The 23,742-nt window shown below is 53.2% G+C and overlaps 4 protein-coding genes across 5 annotated transcripts in view; 1 reads left to right on the top strand and 3 right to left on the bottom strand.

The window, feature by feature from the left end:
* Positions 1-149: 149 nt before the first annotated feature.
* Positions 150-3,800, bottom strand: RAB33A (RAB33A, member RAS oncogene family). The gene is made up of 2 exons (XM_041484621.1): positions 3,175-3,800; positions 150-648 (listed from the first exon to the last, which is right to left on the bottom strand). The coding sequence occupies exons 1-2, from the start codon at positions 3,397-3,399 to the stop codon at positions 190-192; spliced, it is 684 nt and encodes a 227-aa protein (XP_041340555.1). The 5' UTR covers positions 3,400-3,800; the 3' UTR covers positions 150-189.
* Positions 3,801-4,920: 1,120 nt separating this feature from the next.
* On the bottom strand, positions 4,921-8,346 carry MARS2 (methionyl-tRNA synthetase 2, mitochondrial). The gene is made up of 2 exons (XM_041484748.1): positions 7,998-8,346; positions 4,921-6,320 (listed from the first exon to the last, which is right to left on the bottom strand). Exon 2 carries the CDS (start codon positions 6,291-6,293, stop codon positions 5,121-5,123), a length of 1,173 nt encoding a protein of 390 aa, XP_041340682.1. The 5' UTR covers positions 6,294-6,320; positions 7,998-8,346; the 3' UTR covers positions 4,921-5,120.
* Positions 8,347-8,421: 75 nt separating this feature from the next.
* AIFM1 (apoptosis inducing factor mitochondria associated 1) lies at positions 8,422-23,741 on the top strand. Of its 2 annotated transcripts, none has more exons than XM_041484747.1 (17): positions 8,422-8,807; positions 10,841-10,968; positions 12,661-12,754; positions 13,349-13,378; positions 13,817-13,929; positions 14,039-14,169; positions 14,735-14,825; positions 15,534-15,618; positions 16,342-16,418; positions 16,801-16,909; positions 17,544-17,651; positions 18,466-18,554; positions 18,635-18,775; positions 19,416-19,558; positions 21,618-21,742; positions 22,247-22,443; positions 23,531-23,741. In XM_041484747.1, the coding sequence occupies exons 1-17, from the start codon at positions 8,597-8,599 to the stop codon at positions 23,600-23,602; spliced, it is 1,944 nt and encodes a 647-aa protein (XP_041340681.1). In that variant the 5' UTR covers positions 8,422-8,596; the 3' UTR covers positions 23,603-23,741. The 2 variants fall into 2 exon arrangements, with proteins under 2 accessions (XP_041340681.1, XP_041340680.1); XM_041484746.1 differs by lacking the exon at positions 10,841-10,968 and adding an exon at positions 9,887-10,029.
* BCORL1 (BCL6 corepressor like 1) overlaps positions 19,569-23,742 on the bottom strand; it is a 30,066-nt gene continuing 25,892 nt past the window's right edge. Inside the window, exon 15 of the transcript XR_005956592.1 lies at positions 19,569-19,986. The gene's annotated coding sequence lies outside the window, so the exon portion shown is untranslated. The remainder of the gene's footprint in view (positions 19,987-23,742) is intronic.

Genomic DNA, 23,742 nt, shown 5'->3' with positions numbered 1-23,742 from the left:
CAATAATTACCGAGATAGCCCGAGCACGGCCGAACAGGGCCGATTGTAGCCGAATAGGACCGATTTTTGCAGCCGAACGCTGCACGCCGAACCGATCACAGACGATTACGGCCGACCGGGCTGAGGCGCAAAGCAAGAGTCGGAGCGCAGGGGGCTCAGAGCCTTTATTGGGGTCCGGGCGGGTCCCGCTCAGCACGGGCAGGAGCCTTTCCCGCTGGCCTCGTCCAGCCGCCGGGGGTGCGGCTGGGGCTGCGCCGGCCAGCCCTCCGTGTCCCGGCAGGGCAGCGAGCGCTGCGCCTTCAGCCGGCACACCAGGCACATGAAAATCGCGTCCACGTTCTGGCTTTCCTGTGGGTCCTTGGCCGATGTCTCAAACAAAAGCATGTTGTGAGCATCGGCGAACTTGAGGGCCAGGCTGGATGGCACCTGGATGAGGTCTTTCAAGTCACACTTGTTCCCCACGAGCACCCTGGGGACGAGCGGGGGCACCGCGTGCCCGTTGCACTCCTCGATCCACGTCTTGAGGTTGGTGAAGGAGCTCATCTTGGTCACGTCGTACACGAAGACCACGGCGTGCACGTTGCGGTAGTAGTGCTCCACCATGCTCTTCCGAAACCTCTCCTGGCCAGCTGTGTCCCACACTTGCACCTGGGAAATGAAGCAGACAAGAAAAGACACTACAGAAGTGTGGAGCAAGGCCGTGGGGAGGGCATTGCAGGAGGGCTTCCTGCTGTCCGGGTTTCAGAGAATCCCAGCATGGTTTGGACTAGAAGGCAACCTAAAGATCATACAGCCTAACCCCCTGCCGTGGGCAGGGACACATTTCACTATCTCAGGTTGCTCCAAGGTTGCTCCCTGTCCAACCTGGCCTTGAACACTTCCAGGGATCCAGAGGCAGCCACAGCTTCTCTTGGAAACTTGTGCCAGGGCTCCCCATCCTCACAGCCAAGAATTTCTTCCCAATATCCAATCTAAACCTGCCCTCCTTCAGTTTAAGGCCAGTGTCCTGTCCCTCCATCCCTTGTCCCAAGTCCCCCTCTGGCTCTCTTGGAGCCCTTTCAGGCACTGAAAGGGGGGTCTAAGGTCTCCCTCAAGGCTTCTCTTCTCCAGGCTGAAAAACCGCTGCTCTCCCAGCCTGACTTTAGAAAGGCTGCAAAGAAGCCCTCAGAGCATCTTTGCAGCCTCCTCTGGACTCATTCCAACAGATCCATGTCTATTTGTGCACCAAATCCTACGCCATGAATGAGAATGCTGACAATTTCACAGAGGAAAAGAGAAATGAGGAGTGAGAGCCACCCTTTATGTAGGAGCACAGTGGGAGGGCCAGGAGCTCTGTGGGGAAGGGTGAGCTCATGGGGGAGGATTAAAAAACAGAACAACATAGATGACATTGTAGGGGGTCTCTGCTATAGACCACCTGGCCAGGAAGAGCAAGCAGATGAGGTGCTCTGTGGACAGCGAGCAGCAGCCTTGTGTTTGCAGCCCTGGTTCTCACAGAGAACTTCAGCCACCCCAACATCTCATGGAAGGACAGCACAGCAGGGCACAGGCAATCCAGAACATTCCAGGACATCACTGATGATAACTTCCTAACCCAAGTGACAGAGATGCCAGAAGGCCTCTGGGCTGGATGAGCAGACAAGGTGGACTGGGAACTGGCTGAATGTCTGGGCCGAGACGACGCTGGTCAGTGACACAAAGTCTGGTTGAACACTGGTAACCAGCAGAGTGCCCCAGGGGTCAGTCTGGGTTCTCCTGGTAATGTTTTGTAGCCTGGAAGTGGCAATTTCCAAGTTAATCCAAATTGCCCTGTACCCATGGAGACAGTACCTGCCTTGGAGTCTTTCCAATTGAAAAACACTGGGAAAGCGGAGCTGCTGCTCAGTCCTTTCAGGGCCAGTCTCTCCCAGGCAGAGCAAGAAAAGGAGGTTCCTTGTCCCACCTCTCACCTCCTCTCTAGGATACATATCCCAGGAAAAGGCTGATTTGCTGCACCACCTCCCACTCCTGCCCACTGGAGCTCAAACAATATCCAAAGGTAGAAAACCTGGCAACATTTTCTGGATAGTGGCAGCAAATAGACTCCATGCCAGCCTGCACCACAGCTCACACCGGCATGGCTCCGTGGGGCTGGACAGCGAGGATGAGCACCTCTAAAGAAGAGAGGGAAAAACATTCATAGACAGCCTAGAAGCACAGCTGAAGCTCTCGCCCACCAACACAAGGTTGGGTTTCGTTGTGAGTTCAACTTTTGATCAGCCATCTGTCAGTACAGCAGTGATGTTTGTTCTTCCAGCATCAGCCTCAGGGACTGTAGGTGCTGATCCCCACAGCTGTGCAGGCCAAGCTCCACCACAAACTCTGCTCCCAGCTGGTTTCCTACCAGTGCCAGATTTGCTCTGACACATCAGCCACAGCTCTTCAGGTCTGGGCTGATCATTCTTTACAGGTGTCACACCAGCCATCATATGAAAATTCATCCTGCTGCAATCGCAGTTCCAGGTGCAGCTGGGAGCAGGTTCCTGCACCGCTGCTGCCACAGCAGCCGAGCCTGCTGCCGTGGGCCTGTGTGAGCTCTCAGCCTTCCAGTGTGGCTGCTGCCAGCCCACCGCCCTCTGCCCCCCCAGGCCCCCTGGCTGTGGCACAGACTCCTGTCCCCCATCCCACCACAGCTCTACCCCTCCACTGGTCTAGTGTCCGGAGCTGGAGCCACCCCAATGTTGTGAGGATCCAGCTGTGCCCATCGCAAGGGTGGCGGTGACTCACCCCGAGCCATGGCTTCTGATCTCTGCATGCTCAAGCCAACCCCAGAAATAGTGACAAGGCAGCAGGGCCTGCTTCTCGGCAACACAGGGATGAGAATTCTTCCCTGGCCCTGTTCCCTCCCTCCAACTGGGATGAAAGGAAAAGCCCCCAGGAGGGGTTTGGCAAGAGGCAGGGATGGGGACCGGCTGCCATCGCTGCTAGGGCTGCTGCCGGCCAGATCAGGGCCAGTGCAGGGCCCACCGGGGACAGAGTGGGGCTCACGGAGGATAGAACGAGGTCCACTGGAACCGGTGTGGAACCCACAGAGGGCGGAGCGAGGCCCACCAGGGCCGGTGTCGGACCCACCGCGGGCTTAGCGGGTCCCTCCGGGGCCGGTGTCAGCCAGCCCGGAGCCGGTGCGGGGCCCACCTTGATGCGCTCCCCCTCGATCTCCACCGTCTTCTCGCGGAAGTCCACGCCGATGGTGGCCTCGGTCTTGCCGGGGAAGGTGCCCCCGCAGAAGCGGAAGGTCAGGCACGTCTTGCCCACATTGGAGTCTCCGATCACGATGATTTTGAAGATGCGGGTCTGCACGTAGGGCTCCAGCGCGGGGTCGGGGCCCGGCGGTCGCCCTCCGCCGCCGCCCGCCGCCATCCCTCCCGCACCGCTGCCGCCTCACCGGCTCATAGGGGCGCGTCGCCCCGCGGACCGGCACCGGCACCGCTCGTCTCCGCTCCACACCCCGGCTACGGCACAGCTCGTCCCCGCCCCGCGGACCGGCACCGGCACAACACGGCTCCACCCCACGCACCGGCACCGGCGCAGCCCCGCCCCGCACACGGGCTACGGCACTGCACGGTCCCGCCCCGCGTACCGGCACCGGTACAGTCCCACGTACCGGGACCGGCACCCCACGGTCCCGCCCCGCGTACCGGCACCGGTACAGTCCCACGTACCGGGACCGGCACCCCACGGTTCCGCCCCACACACCGGCTACGGCACGGCCAGTCCCCGCCCCCCGTAGCGGCACCGGCACTGCGCGGCTCCGCCCTGCGCTCCCGGCTCTGGCACCGGCACTGACCCGCCACAGAGCTCCGGCCCCGGGCCAGCCCTGCGCCAAGCCACAGACCGGGGACCGAGTGCCTTCAGTCCGGGCCGGCGAGGGCATTCCCAGCGGAGCGGCAGGGACCGGCAGGGCTGCGGGCAGCGGGCCTGTCCCCTCCCGGAGGGAGCAAGAGACCGAGGGGCACAGCGAGGCGGGACCAAACAGCGGGGGACACCAACACCCGCACGTTCCCAGTGCCAAGAGGTGCCAGTGGGATCACAACCGCCGGTGCCAGGTGACCCTCTTCGTGTCCAGCTGGGCAGCCACAGCCCGTGTGCCAGCATCAGAGACCCGGAAGGGGATGTGTCCCTCCAGCTCCAGGAACAGGGCAGTGGGGAGCCAGCACCCACGGCACGAGGGCACGGGGGCTGCAGCAGCAAGCACGCACGCAAGGATTGCAGAAATGAGGCGAGCAGGTGACAATCTGCAGGAGGAAAGCCATGGCAGGAGGGGATGAGGGGACTCAGGTCAGCTGGAATGGGACAGCATCAGGCAGTGGCACAGCAACAGTGGCATGGGGACCGATGGGAACATGGGGCAGAGCCCCAGGGGCTGCATTGCTCCTGCTCACACAGCCCAGGTGATCCCAAGAGAACCAGACCACCAAAATGGGATTCTAGAAGATGACTCCTCCAATGCTAGCACTGATGAGACCTGCAGGAGCCAGAGGCTGGGAAGGATTTACCAGAGACCCCCAGTGGTCACCACCACTCCAGAGTGTCAGTGCTCATCTGCTTCCAGCAGCGTGGACATGAAACAGGGTTCACTAAGACTTGCAGCAGGTGGAAAAGCCTCAGAAAGCTGAGTCTGATGAAACACATGCCCCCCTTTCCCATTCTGGTAATGTCTGCAGGTCCTGCACTGCTCAGTGAGACACTGACGATGGCACCATCCTGCCCTAGGAATAAAGAGCAGCCACACAGGATTGTCCCCACTGAGGCTCACTCAGACTAGTTTTGGCACACAAAGGGAGCTCGGTTGAGAGACCCAATGTGCACCACAGCCCCACAGAACCATTTCTGACCACCCCCAGCGACTTCTGACCTGGCCAAAAACCTGTGGACCAAAAGTGAGATGAGGACATTGCAGAGCAACCCTTCATCCATCTCCCTCTGCAAGGACACAACACCAAGGAGGCCCAGGACCAAGCCCATCTCTCCTCAGGGGTTGCTTGATCCTCCCTGCTCAGGCCAGTTTCCCACCCTTCCACACCACCATGGAAGGAAAGTGCTTTTAGCAATGTTTTCTAGGAATTCCTGGAAGTTTTTATTCACAGAAGCTGTTTGCCAGGGACATGAGCTTCTTGCTTTCTCTTCATAGTTTCCAACTTGCCCAGCCTCTGGAATAAGATGCCAGTATCAGGTCCGAGCTGCCTCCCCTCAAAGGGACATGGTTTTCCATCATAGCGTGCCAGGAATGTCAGACCAGAGAGACCCCTCTCTCCTGGCCCGACAGCCAGCCGGGACAGCAGCTTGTCTGCCGTGAGTGGGACCACAGGCTGCAGGAGCGTCCCGTACACGCGCAGGCACTCCAGCGTGACGTGAAGGATGGTGTCCAGCCAGAGCTGCTCTGCAGCATCCCTTCGGTCAAGTTTCCAAGGCCTGTGCCTCTGGAAGAAGCCATTGGTCTGCCTCACACACTGGGCAATGCATTCCAAAGCCTTGTAGATCTGGAAGCCTTCGAAATAACTGTCCACCTGCGCAGGCAGCAAGGCCACTGCTGCCACAAGCTTGTAGTCCTCAGCACACGCCCTGCCTGTGCCTCTTGCCTCTCTGGAATCCAGGACCTTTGGGAAGAAGGGCTCTGAGAAGCGTGGGTAGGTGTTGCTGGGGTTAATGCTGGGGGCTGTTGAGCGATTCAGCAGCCCCCCGAGCGCATCTGCCAACTCTGAATTCACCAACTTCACCACCTTCTCATCATAGTAGTCACAATCCCTCTCCGGGACGCCCTGCCGCAGCAGGAAGTACCGGAACCCGTCCACGCCGTACTGCCCCATGCACACGCTGGGGTCCACCACATTGCCCAGGCTCTTGGACATCTTCTGGCCCCGCACAGTCCAGTGGGAGTGCACCAGGATGCGCTCAGGGGGCTCCAGCCCTGCCGCCAGCAGCAGCGCTGGCCAGTACAGCGCATGGAACTTGAGGATGTCCTTGCCCACAACGTGGTGCACGGCCGGCCACCATGCGCCATGGCTCTCAGGATACCCCACCACGCTCAGGTAGTTCACCAGGGCATCCACCCAGACGTAGATGGTCTGTGTGGGGTCACTGGGCACGGGGATGCCCCACTGCAGCCGGTTTCGCTCACGGGACACCGACAAATCTGGCAAGTCCTCGTCCAGCCAGCGGAGCACGCACTGGTAGAAAGGGTCAGGAAAAATGGCACGTGGGTTGTCCCGAAGCCAGTTCTGCAAGGGATTCCGAAATGCTGAGAGCCTGAACATGTAATTCTCCTCCTTGGTCCAGTGTACCTGGGACAGCAGGAGAGGAAAGGATTATGGCCCCAAGAACAGGCTGATAATTTGCACACACCATTCTCAGCATGGGGGGTGTTGCACACTCCCGTGTCTGGGTGTCCTCTCATGCCATGGGAAGCTGTCAGCACCTTTCCGTGACTAAGTAGCAACCTTCTTACCCAAGACGCTGCCTCCTTGAGATCCCCAGGAACACACCTGAGGACTCAGGCACCTGGGATGGTTCAGCATCCTGCTTCTAAAAACACTTGTAACCTTGGGAAGGAACACCTTTCCACCTGCTAGGCTGATGTGACATCAGAAAGAGTTAGGGAGATGAGAATACACCTTCTTAACAACATAGTTTTGCAATAATAGTGGAAAATCATGAAAAGACAAAATGACACTAATTCCTGCCCTACTGCCACTCCTGGTGTCTGCCTTTGCTCTCCTGGGGCCATGCTCCTCTTTCTCCTCAGTTTATGCTTTAATGCATCTAAGTCACTAACTTTGTTTGCTTACAGCACTGACAGCACTTCTCCCCCACAGTTAAATCCATTAAATGACACATTTAGCTAAACCAGGGAAAACGTGGTGGGTGGATGTGGTACGAGTGAGCTGTGTAAGGCACTCAGGGATCCATGGCTGGGTCAGCAATCTTGCAGTGCACAAGGAAGACCTGAAGAGCATCATCAAAGACAAGCTGTACATCCTCAGCCCCAGGCTCCATCGGATGCCAGAACCCACTCACTCACCAGAAGTCTGGGGTTTATGGCATGTGCAAACTTGTCCTTTTCCTTCACAAAATTCCAAGGAACAAACTGCCCAACTGCCTCTTTCAAGTTGGAAATAAACCCCCCCACTCCTTCTCACCACACTGCAAGAGCTTCTCTGCCCCATGCACACTCCTGTTTCCTTGGACAATTCAACACACAGGCGAGGAACAGTTCCTGTTGCAGGAACTGTTCTCAGGGTATTCTTGACTTTAAAGTCTGCTGACTTTTTTAAGTCTAAAGAATGATTAGTTTGCCTGGAAACTTATCTTTTCCCCAGTTATCTTAGGTGCTTTCTCAAGAGTTACTATTTGCCAATATAGCCTTTTCTGTGTGGACCAACGCTCCCACATCCCAGCCTCATACAAATAGCACAGCATAACAGGTGCTGAGCTCTGAGCACGATTATCTGTAGTTGCTGGATTAAATTATGTAACTCCACACCTTCTAAGAAAACAGTGGCAGAGAGATGCTTGGGAAGGTACCACACTCCTGGGCATGCCCATTCTGGCTGAGCAGAGGCAGGTGATGTTACAGTGCTTTAGGCAGGGCCAAAACCCATTTAAGAGATGGGTGAGTGTCCAGAGGCCAAACTAAACTGTCTCACAAAACAGGTCTGAAAGTCAGAGCCCCTCAGTGAAATACACCCTTATCCTGCTGTTCAGCTTCTGTCATCACTCCTGTAGAACACCATTCCCAGGCCAACAGCCTGTGGACTCAGAAGGGGCTGAATCCTTCCCGTTGCACATAGCTGCAATGTGTACCTGCCAGGTGGGGTCTGCCAGCTCTCTGACACTCCACTGAAATACAGGTGAGTCTCAGCCAACAAAAATTAATAAATGGCTACGGGAAGCATTAAACACCCCAAATGTGGCCGGAGCAGAGCGGCAGGTGAGCGCGCAGTGCTCCTGCAGCCTGTTACCTCGTGGCCGGTCTCCAAGGACACCTTGCAGGGGCGGCCCTGGGCGTCCGTGCCCTCGGCCAGCTGGCTCTCGGGCAGGAAGCTCTCCTCGGGTGTGCAGTACCAGCCCTCGTAGGAGCCCTTGTAGAGCACCCCTCCATCGCGGAGGGCACCCCAGAAGTGCCTCACGGCTCGCTGGTGCCGGGGCTCGCTGGTGCGCGTGAAGTCGGTGTAGGCGACGCTGGCCTGGGTCAGGGCCCGGCGGAAGAGCCCCGAGACCCGCTCGCAGAGCTCCGCCGGCGACGTGCCCGCCGCGGCCGCGGCCTGCTGGATCTTCAGCCCGTGCTCGTCCGTCCCTGAAAGGGAGAGAGGCCGCAGGGCCGTGGGGAGAGGCCGGAGCCCACAGCCCCGCGGGGACACAGGGGTCTGGGGACACGGGGAGGGGAGTCAGCCCCGGCAGAACGGGTCATCCCCGGGGGAGGGGTTCGGACCGGGGGTCTCGCTGACCCGTGCAGAGCCGAGCCGGGCCGGCGGCGCGCAGGCGGCGGTGGCGGAGCAGCGCGTCGGCCAGCAGCGCCGAGTAGAGGTGCCCGATGTGCGGCGGCCCGTTCGCGTAGAAGATGGGGGTGGACAGCAGCAGGCGGCGGCCGGGCCCGGTGGCGGCGGCGCGGCGGAGCGGGCGCGGGAGGCGGCGGGGCGGCCGCCACATGTCGGCAGCGGCACCATCGATGCGGCGGCGAACCGAGGGACCGGCGACCGGCGACATGTTCCGCTGCCGCGCGGGCCTGGCGCGCGCCCTGCGCCCCCCGCCGCGGGGACGCGCCCACGCGGGTCAGTGCCGGGACCGGGGCCGGGGAGCACCGGGCGCGATTCTCGCCGCTGCGGCACGCGGCCCGGGGCCGGCACAGGCCCGGGGCCGATCGCGGCCGGAAGCCCGGTTTGCGGAGGGCACCGGGCCGGGCGGTCATCCCGCGGGATCGGTGCGGGCACGGCCGTGCCCGGGGCGCTGCGGGAGGGGGCGCGGGCGGCGGAGGTGCGGATGCTTCCGGAATGGGTTTGGGACAGCGTGAGTGACCCGGAGCTGGCTGGGACCTTGGTCTCTTTTCGGGTGCTGCTGCCTTCGCTGCGGTTTTTGTCACAAATAAGTGCCTTCAGGCAGCGGTGAGGCGGGTTTTGCTCTCACCGGGCGGGGACAGATGGAGACGGGGATTGAGAGCCCGAACCTCTCCCCGGAGCATCGGCCGTGCTGGGAGCAGCGCTCGGGGCCGTCCCTGCCATCGCTCCATTCAGGCATGAATGGGCCGGCAGCAGGCTGTGATTTGGTGCTGGAGAAATAAAACGCAGTGCAGCGGCTCAGCCACGGGTGCTCCTCGCCCGGCTTGCTCGGCGGGAGGTGCCTGCACCTGGATGTGCTAATTTCCACCGGAGATGCCCTTTTTGCCAGTAAAACCCCGTGGTTTATCCTGGTGGAATGAGCTGTGTGAGCAGTGGGAGTTTGGTGCCGGTGTCACCATCCCTGCTCCCCACCCTGGCCTGGCTCCTGCTTTTGCTGGAGCCAGGTGCCTCCTTGGACAGAAGAGGCCTGGAGAAGGTGTTGGAACCACCAATACACACCTCTGTGATCGGCCAGCCCAGAGCTGCAGGCAGCTGCCTAGAGATGCTCCTGCTATCAGTTAGTTCAGTTACCCCTTACAGGTAATTTGGTCTTACAGGTAATTTGGTCTCCACAGCTGCCCAGCGCACACTGTTGTGGCTCAGGATAATGCCCCGCAGTTGCTCAGATGTTTGGCTGGGTTTTCCAAACAAGGAATTTGTTTGAGTTCAGAACTGACTTAGTCTCTAAATTTACAGACTTACCTTTGTATTGACAATGTTTTTGTGTTGTTTCTCCAATAAATTGTGTCCCTTAGGCACGTTGTTGCAGCGCTGGAATGTGCCCCCAGACCTGCAGCTGAGCAGACAAGTGGCTAGCACAGGCGTGCCTGGGCAAAAGGGCAGTAATTCGGTTTTTGTCCTTATTATGGGCTTGTCCGCCTTAGGAGCAGGTGCCTATGTAAGTAGAAAGGTGGTTCCTGGGAAGAAGCTGCAGTCCATCTCTCCTGTCGAGCATTTGCTGTATTCCAGCTCTCTTAACTCAGCTTTTGATTTCTGTAGCTTTATCTCTGTTTCCTCCTTCAGAAAACTCCAAGGGGAGCAAAATGGAAAGTAACTTCTTGTGATTACTTGGGTTTTAACTGTAATTTCAGTTACCTTTTAGGTTTCTTTACCTTAAAGGCACTCTTGGGTTTTTTTGTTATGACCAGCCACAGCTCTGTCTGTTGTCTTGTATGGGACAAACAATTCCTTGCCAAATCTCAATTCAGAACATTTGTTTAACTTGTGTAAGTATACCAAATTAACCCCCAGCTGCAGAGTATTTATGTTCTACTTAAAAAGGATAAAGGTTTGCAGCCTCACTGAAAGAATAAATGACATTCCCAGAGAGCTGGAGAGTTTCAGCATTGCCTGGGAGTGGATAGATCCCAAGTTTACACCACACAAATCTTTCTTGCCAAGCTCTTTCTCTAGCAGTATCATATTCACTAAAAGTTCCAAATCCCAGTTTTCCCCAAATGAAGCTCCTGGGAAAGAGGAAAAAAAAAATTCAAAACAGTGCATGGAAGAAAAATATTTTCCTATTTCCTTTAAATATAATTCTTTCCTGTGGCCTGCTGCCCGTTTTTTGGTTGTTTTTTTTTTTTGGCAGACAAGGTAGCTGAAATTACAAAGCACATTCTGCTTTTCCCCATACCTGTTTAATCAAGAAACCTTCCTAATATTCAGCTCTTTCCCTCTTCTCTTCTGTTGCCTGTCTTCCCCTGCAGTTTTGCAATGCCATCAGCTAAGATGCCCTTCTAGATCCCTGACGTCTTCAGGTGTTCCTGGCAAAGCTGGCAGCAATCTCTTGTTATACTTAATAGTGGGAGGAACAGTCACTGGGACAGGAGTTTATGTAAGATGCTTCACTAAAGGTGTTTGTGGGGTGGGAGGGCTGAGGGTGGGCATCTGTCTGTACCTCCCACCCTGTAGCCCTTCACTTCCAGCCCTCTTTGTCCTCCCTGGCCTCAGGTACTTCATTTTCAAGGGACATTGCCAAATAATTTAAGGTTACAAATTGAATATTCTCATATGGTGCCGTTCTTAGTGGAGAAACCTGCCTTAGAGTGAACCTTTCCACATTAAGTAAATCTAAACTCAAACTGACAATCTTTGTTTGTGACTGTGTAAAGGCACAAATTATTAATTAGTGCACTTCTCATGATATCAGTAATGCTGGCATGCAGAAAAGGAAATACCTGAATATAAGTGTGCTCAAGGGAAGGAAGGAAAACTTGTGCATCTTGGTGATTTCCTCACAGAAAAGCACTGAAATGTCATCCCATGTCCTGGCAAAGTATAGTTCTGCTTCTAACTAGAAAGAACTTGACATTGTCCCATTGGAAATATTTATCCTCAAGGCCTGGTCTGATGTTTTGCCTGTGCATAAAAATGTTTTTTCCTGAAGGATCAGATTTAATTTGCTGTATGCTGCCCTTTGGACTCACTTAAAACCTTCCTGATTCTGCTTGTAAAAGCAGAGGTGGTTTGTTAACCTTGGCTTTTCTGTCTTTGAGCAAAAGGTTTTAAAATACCTTTATCTTAATTATTCTAAACACTGACAAGTTCTTGTTTTCTAATATTTCTGGCATTTCTCCAGTTCCCTGGACAGGCTTTTGTCTTGTGCTCTTTTTTTGTGCCTGGCATTAAATTCCTCCATTCTTGTTTAAAACTATTTGCTATAAAACACCAACTTGTGAGGATTGGCAAATGAAATTTGATGTCATGCACATGATAGAGATTATTAGCAAGGCTGGGTTTTGCTGCAAAGAAAGGTTTGCTTCCCTTTAATTTTTTTACCCTTCGGGAAAAATACTGGACTGTGACCTGCTCCCAGCACTCCCAGTGTCTTCTGCTCCTGTTCAGGAGAACCCAGTTTTTCTTGTACATTAACATGATATAAGAGATGTTCCCTCCTTGTCTGTACCAGTAAATTGTACATGCAGGCTCTGCTTATCCTGTATCCCGAGTTTCACAGTCAAATGAACAGGTCAGCATTCAGCTGGAAGAGATTCCACATCCAAGGGCCAGTGCCTGGAACAGCCCTGCTCCCGTGGCTCAAGGCCCTGCTAATGTCAGGGCTATCCTGCCACCACCATGCCTAGAGAAAGCCAGTCAGGTTTTTGGCTCTGCCCAGCTGCTCTGGGCTTTGGAAGGTGGGAGATGCTTTTTCTATGGATTTGTCTTCCCTTTCTGTAGTCTTGTGTTGTGTCATGGCCCAGCTTGCATGTCATCTTGGGGCTGGTTTGGCTGCATTTCCTTCACTGGAGCTGTCCCCTTAGAACAGGTGTGCAGCCAAACACCTGCAGGAAGGTTCATTGCTTCTAGGAAGCAGCCAGACATCCAAGGCTCACCACACCTGGTGGAGCAGGTCATTTTCTGAGCACTTTCTCAATGGGCACCTTGTCTAGGGAGGTGTATTTTGCCCCACATGTTGTCACTGGCTTTTCCAGCATGTAGGGTGGACAAAAGCCTGTCAGGGGCAGCAGCAGGATGGTGCCTTGGTGTTGTAAGGTGTACTAGGTAAATATCTCCTGTGTGTCTGCAGGCGTACAAAACAATACAGGAGAGCAAAGAGCGATACGCCAGCCGGCTCGCGAGGCTAAGCAGGCAATCCCAAGACCATGAGTCCTCTGCCTCAGGTGGGTACCAGCCTGCCCCGTCAGGGGTTGGCTCTGTTCTTCATGAGCCTGAGGCCTCTGAAACAAACAGAATAGAGCCTCTCTGGAATCACAGATGTGCCTTTGTAGGATTGCACCTCTCAGTGTGTGCCATTGTTTCAAATTCCCATTCAAGGCCAGGTTGGACAGAGCTTGGAAGCAACCTGGTTTAGTGGAAGGTGTCCCTGCCCGTGGCAGGAAGGTGGAACTGGATGAGCTTTGATGTCTCCCAGCCCAACCCATTCTGGGATTATGTTGTTCTATGACTTCCCAGCACAGAAGACAGTGCTGGCTCCATGACCCAGAAGAGGCTGTTTTACAGACCATCCTGAGGATGAAGTAGGATGTCTCCTGGGGCTGATTTCTGTCATTTACTCCTTCTGTGGTAAAAAGAGAAAAAAGTGAGCCCTGCTTCTGGCCTTTACCTTTGCATAGTCTGGCAAGGACAGTGATTCCACAGAGCCTCCTTCCCTGGCTGGTGGAGAGCCTGTTCAGCCTGGAGTGGGCCCTGAACTGCAGCTCTCAAACTACAGCCTGTGCTTCGCTGATTTAAGCCATGTCTTTCTTCCCTTTCAGGTGAAGGTGCTGCTCCTCAGGGCACAGCAGGTGAGTTCTGGTGCCAATACTTAACTGCCTGGTTTGTCCCTGCCCACGGATTAACTGCATGTTTTTCAGCAACAGTACTTGCCTGTGGGAGGAGGTGCCTTCTGCAGCCAACTCAAAAGTTGTCTCCTTGAACAAAATTACCAAAAAATGTGCCTTGGCCTTTTGGGGAACTTCCCTTTCTTATAAACTGCTCACTGGTTGGCCAGTGCAGACTTTCGGGCTTGCTTAGAAAAACCAGTTTGTTGAAATCTGACTGATTCCTGCAGGGAGAGCTTTGGGGGAAGTAGCAGCAGGGTTCTTGGGAAGGGTACTGGGACAGAAGGAGGACAATTTTCAAAGGAAGTCTGGGTGTGGAAGGCCCCTGGTGACATACTCTACGCCCTGGGGCTGGGCCATGTGCCTGTATTTGCAGTAAGTTGTCCCATCTGTCACCTGCAGCTCCGGGCACTCATCCCAAGGTCCCATCCCACGTCCCTTTCCTGCTCATTGGGGGAGGAACTGCTGCTTTCGCTGCTGCCAGATCCATCCGGGCCCGCGACCCCGGCGCACGGGTAAGAGCTGTCCTGCTGTCCTGCTGTCCTGCTCCGTCCTGCCCTGCTCTGTGTGCGCCCCCATTTGCCTGCTCTCGCTGCAGCTGATGTGTTTCCTGGCCAATTAAAGGTGCTGATTGTGTCTGAAGATCCTGCCCTGCCCTACATGCGTCCACCACTTTCCAAAGAACTGTGGTTTTCCGATGATCCCAACGTGACAGAGACGTTGCGCTTCAAGCAGTGGAACGGCAAGGAGAGGAGGTACATGGCACTGCGGGTGACAGGGCACAGGAAGTGGTTAGTGACAAGGTGACAATGACCAAACTGTTCTTGGGAGAGAACCACCAGCCAGTGGAGCACTGAGGGCAGGGAAGGGTGTGTTGGTGCTAGCAGAGGTTGAGGAATTCTGCTTCCCACCAGAGCTCGCTCAGCACTCGATACCTCTTGAGCTTTGCTGTGATTCCCTTTAGATATGTCCCTCTGTGGGCAGGAATCCTGGGAAATAAGTTAATAAAGGTGAAGCTCCACAGGTTAGAGCAGAGGTCCAGGGACATGGGATCACACTTGATTTTTGTGACTTCTGTGATTAAGCCTTACTTGGTGGTTGGACTTTATGGTCTTTTCCAACCTGACCAATTCCATGCTTCCGTGATCCAAACCCTAGAACTTAACAGTGTGAAGACCCTAATTCTTAAAAATAGATAAATAATTGTGGAGCTTGTTATGAATGCACAGAGCTGTCTTTGTCTCATTGGAGTTGCTGAACAGCTGGATTTCTGGTATCCCAGAGCAAGGGGAACCTGTTTGATAATGGAGCTTTTCTCAGTATCTATTTCCAGCCGCCATCCTTCTACGTGCCTGTCGAGGACCTGCCTTCTGTGGAAAATGGTGGGGTGGCAGTCCTGCCTGGCAAGAAGGTAGGTGCAGCACTGACTGTTGTTCCTCTTCCTGAACAGAACCTGTGCTCTAAGCTGGTACTGAACCACTGGAGTTGGAGGGGGAGTTGGCTCAGAAGGGGAATTTGGATAAGTTTTGGAAAAATGTGATGGAGCAGAGATTATACTAATCTGAAGTTTGAAAGTGGGAGAAGCCAATAGAAATAGGAGTGAGCTGAGGGAAGATGATGAGGAAGAGAGAAGGATACGTTTGGAGTCTGGGCATGGGACAAAAATATGTAGATCTTAGATATAGGGTGTGACAAGTGGGAACTGGGCTGTGTGGGCTGGAAGGTGAGGTGAGGAGAGCACAGAGATCAAGGTAGTGGGTGATAAGGTGAGCAGGAGCACTGTGCTGAAGCAGCAGGAAGGTGGAAAAATTTATGGTGAACCTTCTAAAATACTTATATCCTTGGTTGTTTGTATGTTGCTGTGATAAATGTCTGTGATTCCTCTTCCTGCTGAGATGTGCTGTGTCTGAGCCCATTTCACATTCAGACCTTGGGAAGATCAACCTGAGTTATGGTGACTCCCAAAGAAGTTGTCTCAATTCCCACTTCCAGTCCCTCAGTTCCCAACTCCTGCCCCCAGCCTAAACCTAAAGGTGGGAGAATGTTAATTCCAAGTTTGTAACTCTGCTCAGTTGTCCATGAAGTGAAGAGCTTGAGCTCAGCTGGGTTCATCTTGCAGGTTGTGCACATGGATGTCAGAGGGAACACAGTGAAGCTTAGTGATGGGACCCAGATATCCTACGACAAATGTCTCATTGCTACTGGTAAGTGCTGTGTTTTTTTCTCCTGTTCTTGGTCTTGTGCCAGGCTTTTTATTTCAGTGACATTTAGCTAGAGATAAATTCTCTAGAGTACCTCCCCTATGGAGTCAAGCTGGGAGAGCTGGGGGAGTCCAGCCTGGAAAAGAGAAGGCTTTTGGAAGATCTTTGAGCCTGCCAGTGCCTAAAGGGGCTCCGAGAGAGCTGGAGAGGGAATTTGGACAATGGTCTGGAGTGGCAGGACAATGGGGAATGCCAGAGGGCAGGGGTAGGTGGGATACTGGGTGGATACAGTAGACAGAAAAAATGTCCTGCCCCTGGATCCCTGGGAAGTGCCTAAGGCCAGGCTGCACAGGGCTTGGAGCAACCTGGGATAGTGGAAGGTGTCCCTGCCCATGGCAGGGGCTGGAATGGATCAGCTTTAAGGTCCCTTCCAACCCAAACCGTTCCATGATTCTTTGGTTCTATTTGAGAAGAAGTCTCTGCAGTGTCAAACATGATGTTGAGCAGTCACATGAAGGACAGTTGTGCAGACAGCCATGCTACATTTTTCACCTGCCTTGCATCGTCAGATTTTCTGGGACATTCAGGCAGCAACAGAGACACTGGGATATTCCCATACTGGAACAGTTTGGGAATCACAACTGAGATCTGAGAGAGCTTTGCACTGTCTGGATATCCAGTGCCACGGCTGTGGTGTCACTAGTCTCCTCTCCTTGTTGTGCGCAGGGGGATCCCCAAGGAACCTGCCTGCCATCGAAAGAGCAGGAAAGGATGTGCAGAAAAGGCTGACCCTGTTCCGAAAGGTAACCTCCAGGAGCTGCCAGCCCCAGTGAGGCTAAATAAATCAGAGCCATTTACCACTCTTTTCAGTTTTTAAACTCTTCTGCTTTGAGTTGGGATGGTCATGCCTTGGCTCATATGCTTCCCTCAGATGATGCCCAGGAACCCATTGCCTGCTTATTCTTTTTCCCAGGCCCAGGGTAGTGTCTACTCAACCACTCACCTGCTTGCCTCAGCCTGAGAGCTGTGACAGTATGTGGGATTATGGGGTTTAGGTATTTTTTTTAAATTTTCCATCCTGTGTGACTTTGCTGCACCTTCCAAAGTGAATAAAAGCCATTGAATATGACCAATGCTGCCATTCCTGTTAGAGGGGATTGGAAATGGGGGTAAATGTTCTTTCAGATCGAGGACTTCCGAAGGCTGGAGAAGATTTCCAGGGAAGTCAAGTCCATCACAATTATTGGTGGTGGTTTCCTTGGCAGCGAGTTGGCCTGCGCTCTGGGAAGGAGAGGTGAGCATGTCCCCAGCTGTGACGGGCACTGAGTGGCAGCAGCCTCATATTAGAAACTTCTTTTCAGTCCCCAACTGCTCAGTTTTTGCACATACTCTGTGTTTGCCTAAAGGAAACAACACATGAGTGTTTTGTTGCCTGTGTGGCCAAGGTTTTCCCAGTCTCGCCCTCATCAGCAGCCTCTGACCACAGACGTGCGAGCTCTGCGGGCCAGTGCAAGCTGCAAAGTCATCCCATCCTCTGAAAAGTTACACTTGTTCTCTGTGCTCAATGCCACCCTCAAACTGTGATTTTGGGGTTGGAACTGGATGATCTTTAAGGTCTCTTGCAACCCAAAGCAGTCCATAAATCTGTGATTTCAAAGAGGTGGTGAGCAGCTGGATTCTGTCAGTGTGTGCGTAGGGCCTTTATGGTAATTTTTTAAGTTTTTTGCCAAAATACCGAGTGTTTTCCCTAAAAGTATGTTATCTAGACTTTGCAGGTATATGTGAAACAGTAGTCAGTCACTTTGTGACTCCTTGGGAGTCAGAACTCCCAGATTTGGAAACTTCTGTCAAGCTCCTAGTGTAAAGTGTGTGTGTGTTCCAGCATCTGCTGCTGCTCTTCATCTTGCTGCTCCATGCTTCCCTTCCAGCACAAACCCGAGGTCTGGAGGTGATCCAACTGTTTCCAGAGAATGGCAACATGGGCAAAGTCCTGCCCGAATACCTGAGCAACTGGACCACGGAGAAAGTCAGAAGAGGTGAAGCTGCTGAGCGGGTTTGGACTGGTTGCTACCAGGCAGCTGCTTCTGGAGACATCCAGCTCCTTTCTGTCCCTGGAGCCTTGGGAGGGCTGGGCCCTGCAAAGTGGTCTGGGTGCAGCACAGCAGAAGTTGCAGTTCAGGCAGCTTGGGCAGCACAAAGCTGCCGTGAATTTTGGGCTTCTTGGCAGTTCCTCTGGGGAGGCTGAGCAAGCAGGCTTGCTGATGTCAGTGAGGCTTTCCTTCCCTGTGGCTGTTTCCCTGGAATGATCTCTGTGTCTATGCACACACCTGGGTCAGGCCAGGTGCTGTAGTGTTCAGCTGATAAAGTCAGTAAGATCCAAGACACCTTTTTCCATTTGATGCATTAAGTGCAAAATAATCCTGTGCATTGGGAAGTGGAGAGGGAGTGATGGAGGAGGAATGTCACTGGGGTGTGGATTGCAGGGTCTGATAACCCACAGGTCTGAGTTACTTTCTTTTTTGGAAGCTGCATTGTTGGACCTCTGGGTCTGGCTGTGGCACAGCAACAGGTAATTGAGTGTCCTTAGTTCCTGAACACCTGTTTTAGGTAATTCTTTTGGATGTGGCCTTGTCATCACATGAGATGTACTTTGGATTGTCTTTTAACAGCTTTCAGACTTTTTATCTGTGTTTCTCCTCGTGCTTCCTCCAGAGCTGCTCTAGCACATGCAGCAAAGCTCGGGTGGGCTCTGTCTTGGTTCCTCACGCAACATCTATCTGCACCAACCACCTGCAGGTGGGATGTGCCCAGTCCTGAGCAGGCAGTGAGGTGTCCTGTGCTCATTTCCAGAGGGGGTCAATGTCCTGCCTAATGCTGTGGTCAAATCCGTCTCTGTCTCCGGCAACCGGCTGGTGATTAAACTGAAGGACGGTCGGAAGGTAAATGCGAAAGCAGGGAGAGGGTCACGTTTGGAGGAGCACACAGGGAATTAACATCCTAAATGTGCATTCCCAAACAGGTGGAGACAGATCACATCGTGGCCGCAGTGGGGCTGGAGCCCAATGTGGAACTGGCCAAGTCAGCAGGGCTGGAGGTGGACTCAGACTTTGGGGGGTTCCGGGTGAACGCAGAGCTGCAGGCACGCTCCAACATCTGGGTGGTGAGTGTGGGCACAGCCTCCCACAACATCTGGGTGGTGAGTGTGGGCACAGCCTCCCACAACATCTGGGTGGTGAGTGTGGGCACAGCCTCCCACAACATCTGGATGGTGAGTGTGGGCACAGCCTCCCACAACATCTGGATGGTGAGTGTGGGCACAGCTTCCCAGTGCTGCTGCTGCTGTAGTGGGACACACAGCATGACAGAGGTGAAGGGGGTGAAGAGGAGCGAGTAAGGAGAGCAGTTGTAGTGCAGGCCCGGAGCCTGGTCAGGCGCTGCAGCCACCTCGTTGCCGTGGTAACCACGGCAAGTTTGGAATATTTATGCTGTGTAAGAGGAGTTGGGGTAACCTAAAGATAGCCTGGATCACTTGCTTGCATAAGAGTTCCTTGGTGGGCGTTGATACTTTGATTCCTCTGGAAAACGTACCTCATGCTGCATTATTTTTCCAAAGTTTGGGGGAAAATGCTGAGAAACTGGGATTTGTGTAGTCCAGGGAGTGGGATGAGGTAGTGGTGGTGTTTGGGGTTTGTCAGAAGAACTCAGTTCCTTTTTCCATTTGTTCTCTTCCCGATGTTTTTTGTTCGGGCACTGGTGGAAGCTTTCCCTGTCGCGGTGCTCACGGGGTGGTTCTCTCCAAGGCAGGGGATGCTGCCTGCTTTTATGACATCAAACTGGGCCGCAGGCGTGTGGAGCACCATGATCATGCTGTGGTGAGCGGGAGACTGGCTGGAGAAAACATGACAGGAGCTGCAAAGCCCTACTGGCACCAGTCCATGTTCTGGTAACAGTCCTTTCCTATTTGGGGGTTCCTGGGGTGGCCACGTTGCAGGAGCTTGGACAAGATACACCTTGAGAAGTGTCTGTTTCCCAAGGGGAGTGAAACCACCTCAGCAAACACCTTGTACAGCTTCATGTTCCTAAAGCTCAGGGCTGGGGAGGCGTTTGAGCATTTGCTGCTCTGCTCTCACCTCCCTCAAGTGCTTTCCCTTCCTGCAGATCCCAGTTTCTCCCTGAACCAGTCCCATTTCGCAGAGCAAGGAGCAATACAGAACAGCCCTCTCCTCAGAGCAGACTGATTTACTGGTTGAATTTAGCAGCAGCTTTTCTGTTACAATTATCTGAAGTTCCCCAACTCAATCTGTGGGTCTGAGTGTTGCACTTTGCTGAACAGATGTTTTAGTGGCAAAGCATTGCTGCATCCAGGTGTACCTGAAAAGTTGTTTTCCAGAGAGAGGTATCAGGAAAGTGGGCAATTTGGCTATATTTTCCTGAAGTTCTTTTTAAAACAAAATGAATGAGAACAGAAAAATGAAACAAAAAAAAGCCCCACAAAAAATTAAAATCCAAAAGGCTGTTAGTTCAGACCAATTAAAAATCCCAAATCCTGTTTATTGACAGGATTTCAAATATGGGTAAAAGAGTTCTAGTTTTTTCAAGGAAATCCCTACAGAAATAGTTATTTATCATTTGCTGTCACTTACCTGAACTCTTGGTCTGTCCTGCCTGGATTCAGGGCCCAGAGCATTTCTCACTTCGCTTTTAAACAAGAAACAGAGCCACAGAATCCTTGAGGTTGGGAAAAACTTCAGAGGTCATCAAGTGCAGCGAAAGACAGAGACAGGCATTTCCCAGGGGTGCTTTCCCCTGGGATGCTCTCAGCCATGACCAGATGCAGGTGAAGGAGGGCTGTCAGTTGCAGCCCCGTGGTTGTTGGCAGGTGTCACACTATGACAGCCCTCAAAGAGTGACACTTCCTTCCCCCATGCTGAAAACCTGGGAAATGACAGGAATTCCTCATGCATTTTGTCAGTGTGCTCAGGATCCTGATCCTCTTGGAGGGAAGGTTGTGTGGAGACCTCACAGAATCTTCCAGTGTTTGAAGGGGCTACAAGGAAGCTGGAGAAGGACTGGAGTCCCTCTCCAGTCCCTCCCCCAGGACAAGGGGGGAGAGGCTCTGAATTGACAGAGGGGAAATTTAGGTTCAATATATGGAAGAAACCCTTCCCTCTGAGCATAATGAGACCCTGGCACAGAGAGGTGCCCAGAGAAGCTGTGGCTGCCCCTGCATCCCTGGAAGTGTCCAAGGCCAGGCTGCACAGGACTTGGAGCAATCTGGGATAGCGGAAGGTGTCCCTGCCCATGGCAGAAAAGTGGAATGACATGGGTTTTAAGGTCCCTTCCAACCCAAATCATTCCATGATCCCTCCTGAGCTCCAGCTGATCACAGCTGCCATGTTACTGGTGCTCCTTGCAGTCACCCCAGTCTGTGCTGGAGGATTCTGGTTGGGGAGGTCGTGTTGCACATAGATTCATGGTTTGTGATGCACCTGTTTCCTCAGCATCCTGGGAAACACTTCAGACGCCAGCTACTTACTGGTCCCAAACCACAGTTGCTTTATCTACTATCACCACCCCAGTTCAGACCCAGGTGCCCAGTTCAAGAAGGTGTTAGGGCAAGGTTTCTTCTCTTCAGTCTTTTCTAAATGTTCTCAAAAATATTCACTGAATGATTGTCCATGCTGCCAAGCCTGGTGTGGATAATAGCACTGCCAGAAGCTGGGAAGCCTCCAGCTGCCTGCCAGGGAGCAGGCCTGAAGGATTTCAAAGTTTTGGCCACTGAACTCGTTTTTCTGAAGCTCATGGCCTTGGGCTTATCATGTCTTGACTCCTTGTTCCACCTGTGTGTGCAGAGGAGACTCCGTGTCTCAGTCAGTGTGTCAGTGTCCAGCACTGCCCATGCCATGCTGGAGTAAGGAGTGGAGCACGGATGGATGGATGGAACTGCCTTGGATTTGTCTCTGCTACTGCTACAAATTACTTCATTCCCACTTCATTCCTAGGAGTGATCTGGGCCCCAACGTGGGGTATGAAGCCATTGGCCTTGTGGACAGCAGTTTGCCCACAGTGGGAGTGTTTGCCAAGGCGACAGCGAAGGACACGCCAAAAAGTGCAACAGAACAGTCAGGTAGGGACTGGGGAGCTCCTGCACATGCTGGTGTGGGGACCACAGAGTCACCCTGACCTCTGAGAGCGTGAGGAAACAGCGATCTGCTGTCTCGTTTGTCCACCAAGCTTTAAAGGGTAGCTTTTATATTAAAATGTGATTAAAACATTCTTCCAAGAAGGGATCACGGAACACATCTACTGCCATGCAGACTTTCTTAGGGAAGTTTGATCTCCTCCTTGGCAATAAAGTGATCCGTTTGGGACCACAGAGACTCTGGATCCAAGCATGTTTATCTTGTATCCGCTGCCTGGAGGAAGCAGACTGTGCTCTCCTTTGCATTGGGGATTATTGATGTTATGCTCCATGCTGGGATTGTTTCATCCTTGTGTTAATGAAACGTAACTTTTGGGGAACACAACTCAAAGGGAAACACCTCACGCTCCTGCAGAACATGCTGCTGAGTCTGCTCCCATCATCACATGTCCTGCACCGGGTGTGTGACTCCTCCTATTTCTACCTTAGGGACTGGAATTCGATCTGAGAGCGAAACAGAAGCAGAAGCCTCAGAAGTTCAGATCTCTCAAAGCTCTTCACCGATGCCTCAAGTCCCAAAGCAAGGAGAAGATTACGGCAAAGGTGTCATTTTCTACCTCAGGGATAAAGTCGTGGTGGGAATTGTGTTGTGGAACATCTTCAACAGGATGCCCATTGCTCGGAAGGTCAGTGCAGCGCGAGGATGACGGACAGGGGGGTTTGTTAGAGCAGGGCTTTTCTTGTGGAAAAATCAATCTGTCAATTCAAAGTGAGGATAAATAAAGGCAGATGCTCTGTCTGGTGCAGAGCTGGGCAACATCCAATGGGAACACTGTTCTGGGTGAATTAGGGGAACTGTCCCTGTGCTTTTTTGTATGTTTGCAAATTTTTTACACAAATAACTCGAATCAGGTGTGTGCTCCAAGCCTTGCCTTGGCATGGCTGATTCCAGGTCTGTAGTACAGGCTGGAGTCACAATGATGGCACAGGAGTGAAGAGTCCCATTTTTGTGCTGCTTTGTCCCATGTCCAAGCATCTGAAAAAGTCTCAAATGTCACCATCCCAGAAACAGCCACCATGGCCGGGCTGGAGCAGCCCTAAACAGGGGCTCAGTGTGTCCCCACCCTCATGGCCCAGACCTCTCAGCTCACCTAAGCCAGACCCAGGTCAGATTTTAACACCTTTGAAGAATTTTGGTTGTTTGAATTGTGGTAGTGATCCCACACTACCCTCGGGTGATCTGTCCCAAGACAAACTATTCATGGTGGAAGTCTTTGTTCATATCTAATCTGAAGATTAATTGAAACATGTAGCTTCTGCCATCCCCATGGGAGATCCTGCCTGCCTGCCTTCCTTCCTTCCTCCTTTCCTCCCTCCCTCCCTTAGCAATCCTTACCCTAAATCTGTGGTGTCTTCTCTTGTCTAAAAGTTAAGAGGTTCAAGTCAGGTATCCTGGCTCCAAGTCAGGGCCAGGCTCACCTTTGCAGAGCTGAATCACTTTTTAAAACACTTGTTCTCCCTGGCTGTAAAAGGAAACCCAGAAACAAATCCCACAGGGACAGGAGGCTGGTTTTCCTGCTGTTCCTGTAGGCAGGTGATGGTACATTTAGGACTCCCATGTGAATTAGAGTGTAGAAAGTGCTGTTGTGTTGTGGCTGTCTCAGTCTGGTGCTTCAGAGAGGATCCAAGGAGTTCCTGGCATTGGCTGTGACAGTCCTGCAGCACTGGCTCTCTACAGGATGTGCAGGATTTAATGTGTTCTCCATCTTCCAGATCATCAAAGATGGGGAGGAGCATGAGGACCTCAATGAAGTAGCAAAGCTCTTCAACATCCACGAAGACTGAACTCCACAGCAGGAGCACCTGGAGGAAGTGGGCTGCTGGCTGTGTGCACCCCTGCACCTTGGGCAGCTTCCTGGGAGCACCTGGGAATATTCCACTCACCCAAGCCCAGTGTTTGCACCAATAAAGTCAGATTGTTCTAG

The sequence above is a fragment of the Pyrgilauda ruficollis genome, unplaced genomic scaffold, assembly GCF_017590135.1.
Source record: "Pyrgilauda ruficollis isolate IOZ18807 unplaced genomic scaffold, ASM1759013v1 scaffold67, whole genome shotgun sequence".
NCBI classification, from domain to species: domain Eukaryota; kingdom Metazoa; phylum Chordata; class Aves; order Passeriformes; family Passeridae; genus Pyrgilauda; species Pyrgilauda ruficollis.
Note: the sequence above shows the minus strand (reverse complement) of the source record. Positions and strands in the feature narration are given on the sequence as shown.

Coding starts and splice junctions, on each gene's coding strand:
- RAB33A (XM_041484621.1), bottom strand. CDS start 3,399: ATGGCGGCGGGCGGCGGCGGAGGGCGACCGCCGGGCCCCGACCCCGCG. Junction 649..3,174: donor TCGAGGGGGAGCGCATCAAG/GTGGGCCCCGCA, acceptor TTCATTTCCCAG/GTGCAAGTGTGGGACACAGC.
- AIFM1 (XM_041484746.1), top strand. CDS start 8,597: ATGGGGGTGGACAGCAGCAGGCGGCGGCCGGGCCCGGTGGCGGCGGCG. Junction 10,030..12,660: donor CCTTAGGAGCAGGTGCCTAT/GTAAGTAGAAAG, acceptor GTGTGTCTGCAG/GCGTACAAAACAATACAGGA. Junction 13,930..14,038: donor CCCGCGACCCCGGCGCACGG/GTAAGAGCTGTC, acceptor GGCCAATTAAAG/GTGCTGATTGTGTCTGAAGA.
- MARS2 (XM_041484748.1), bottom strand. CDS start 6,293: ATGTTCAGGCTCTCAGCATTTCGGAATCCCTTGCAGAACTGGCTTCGG.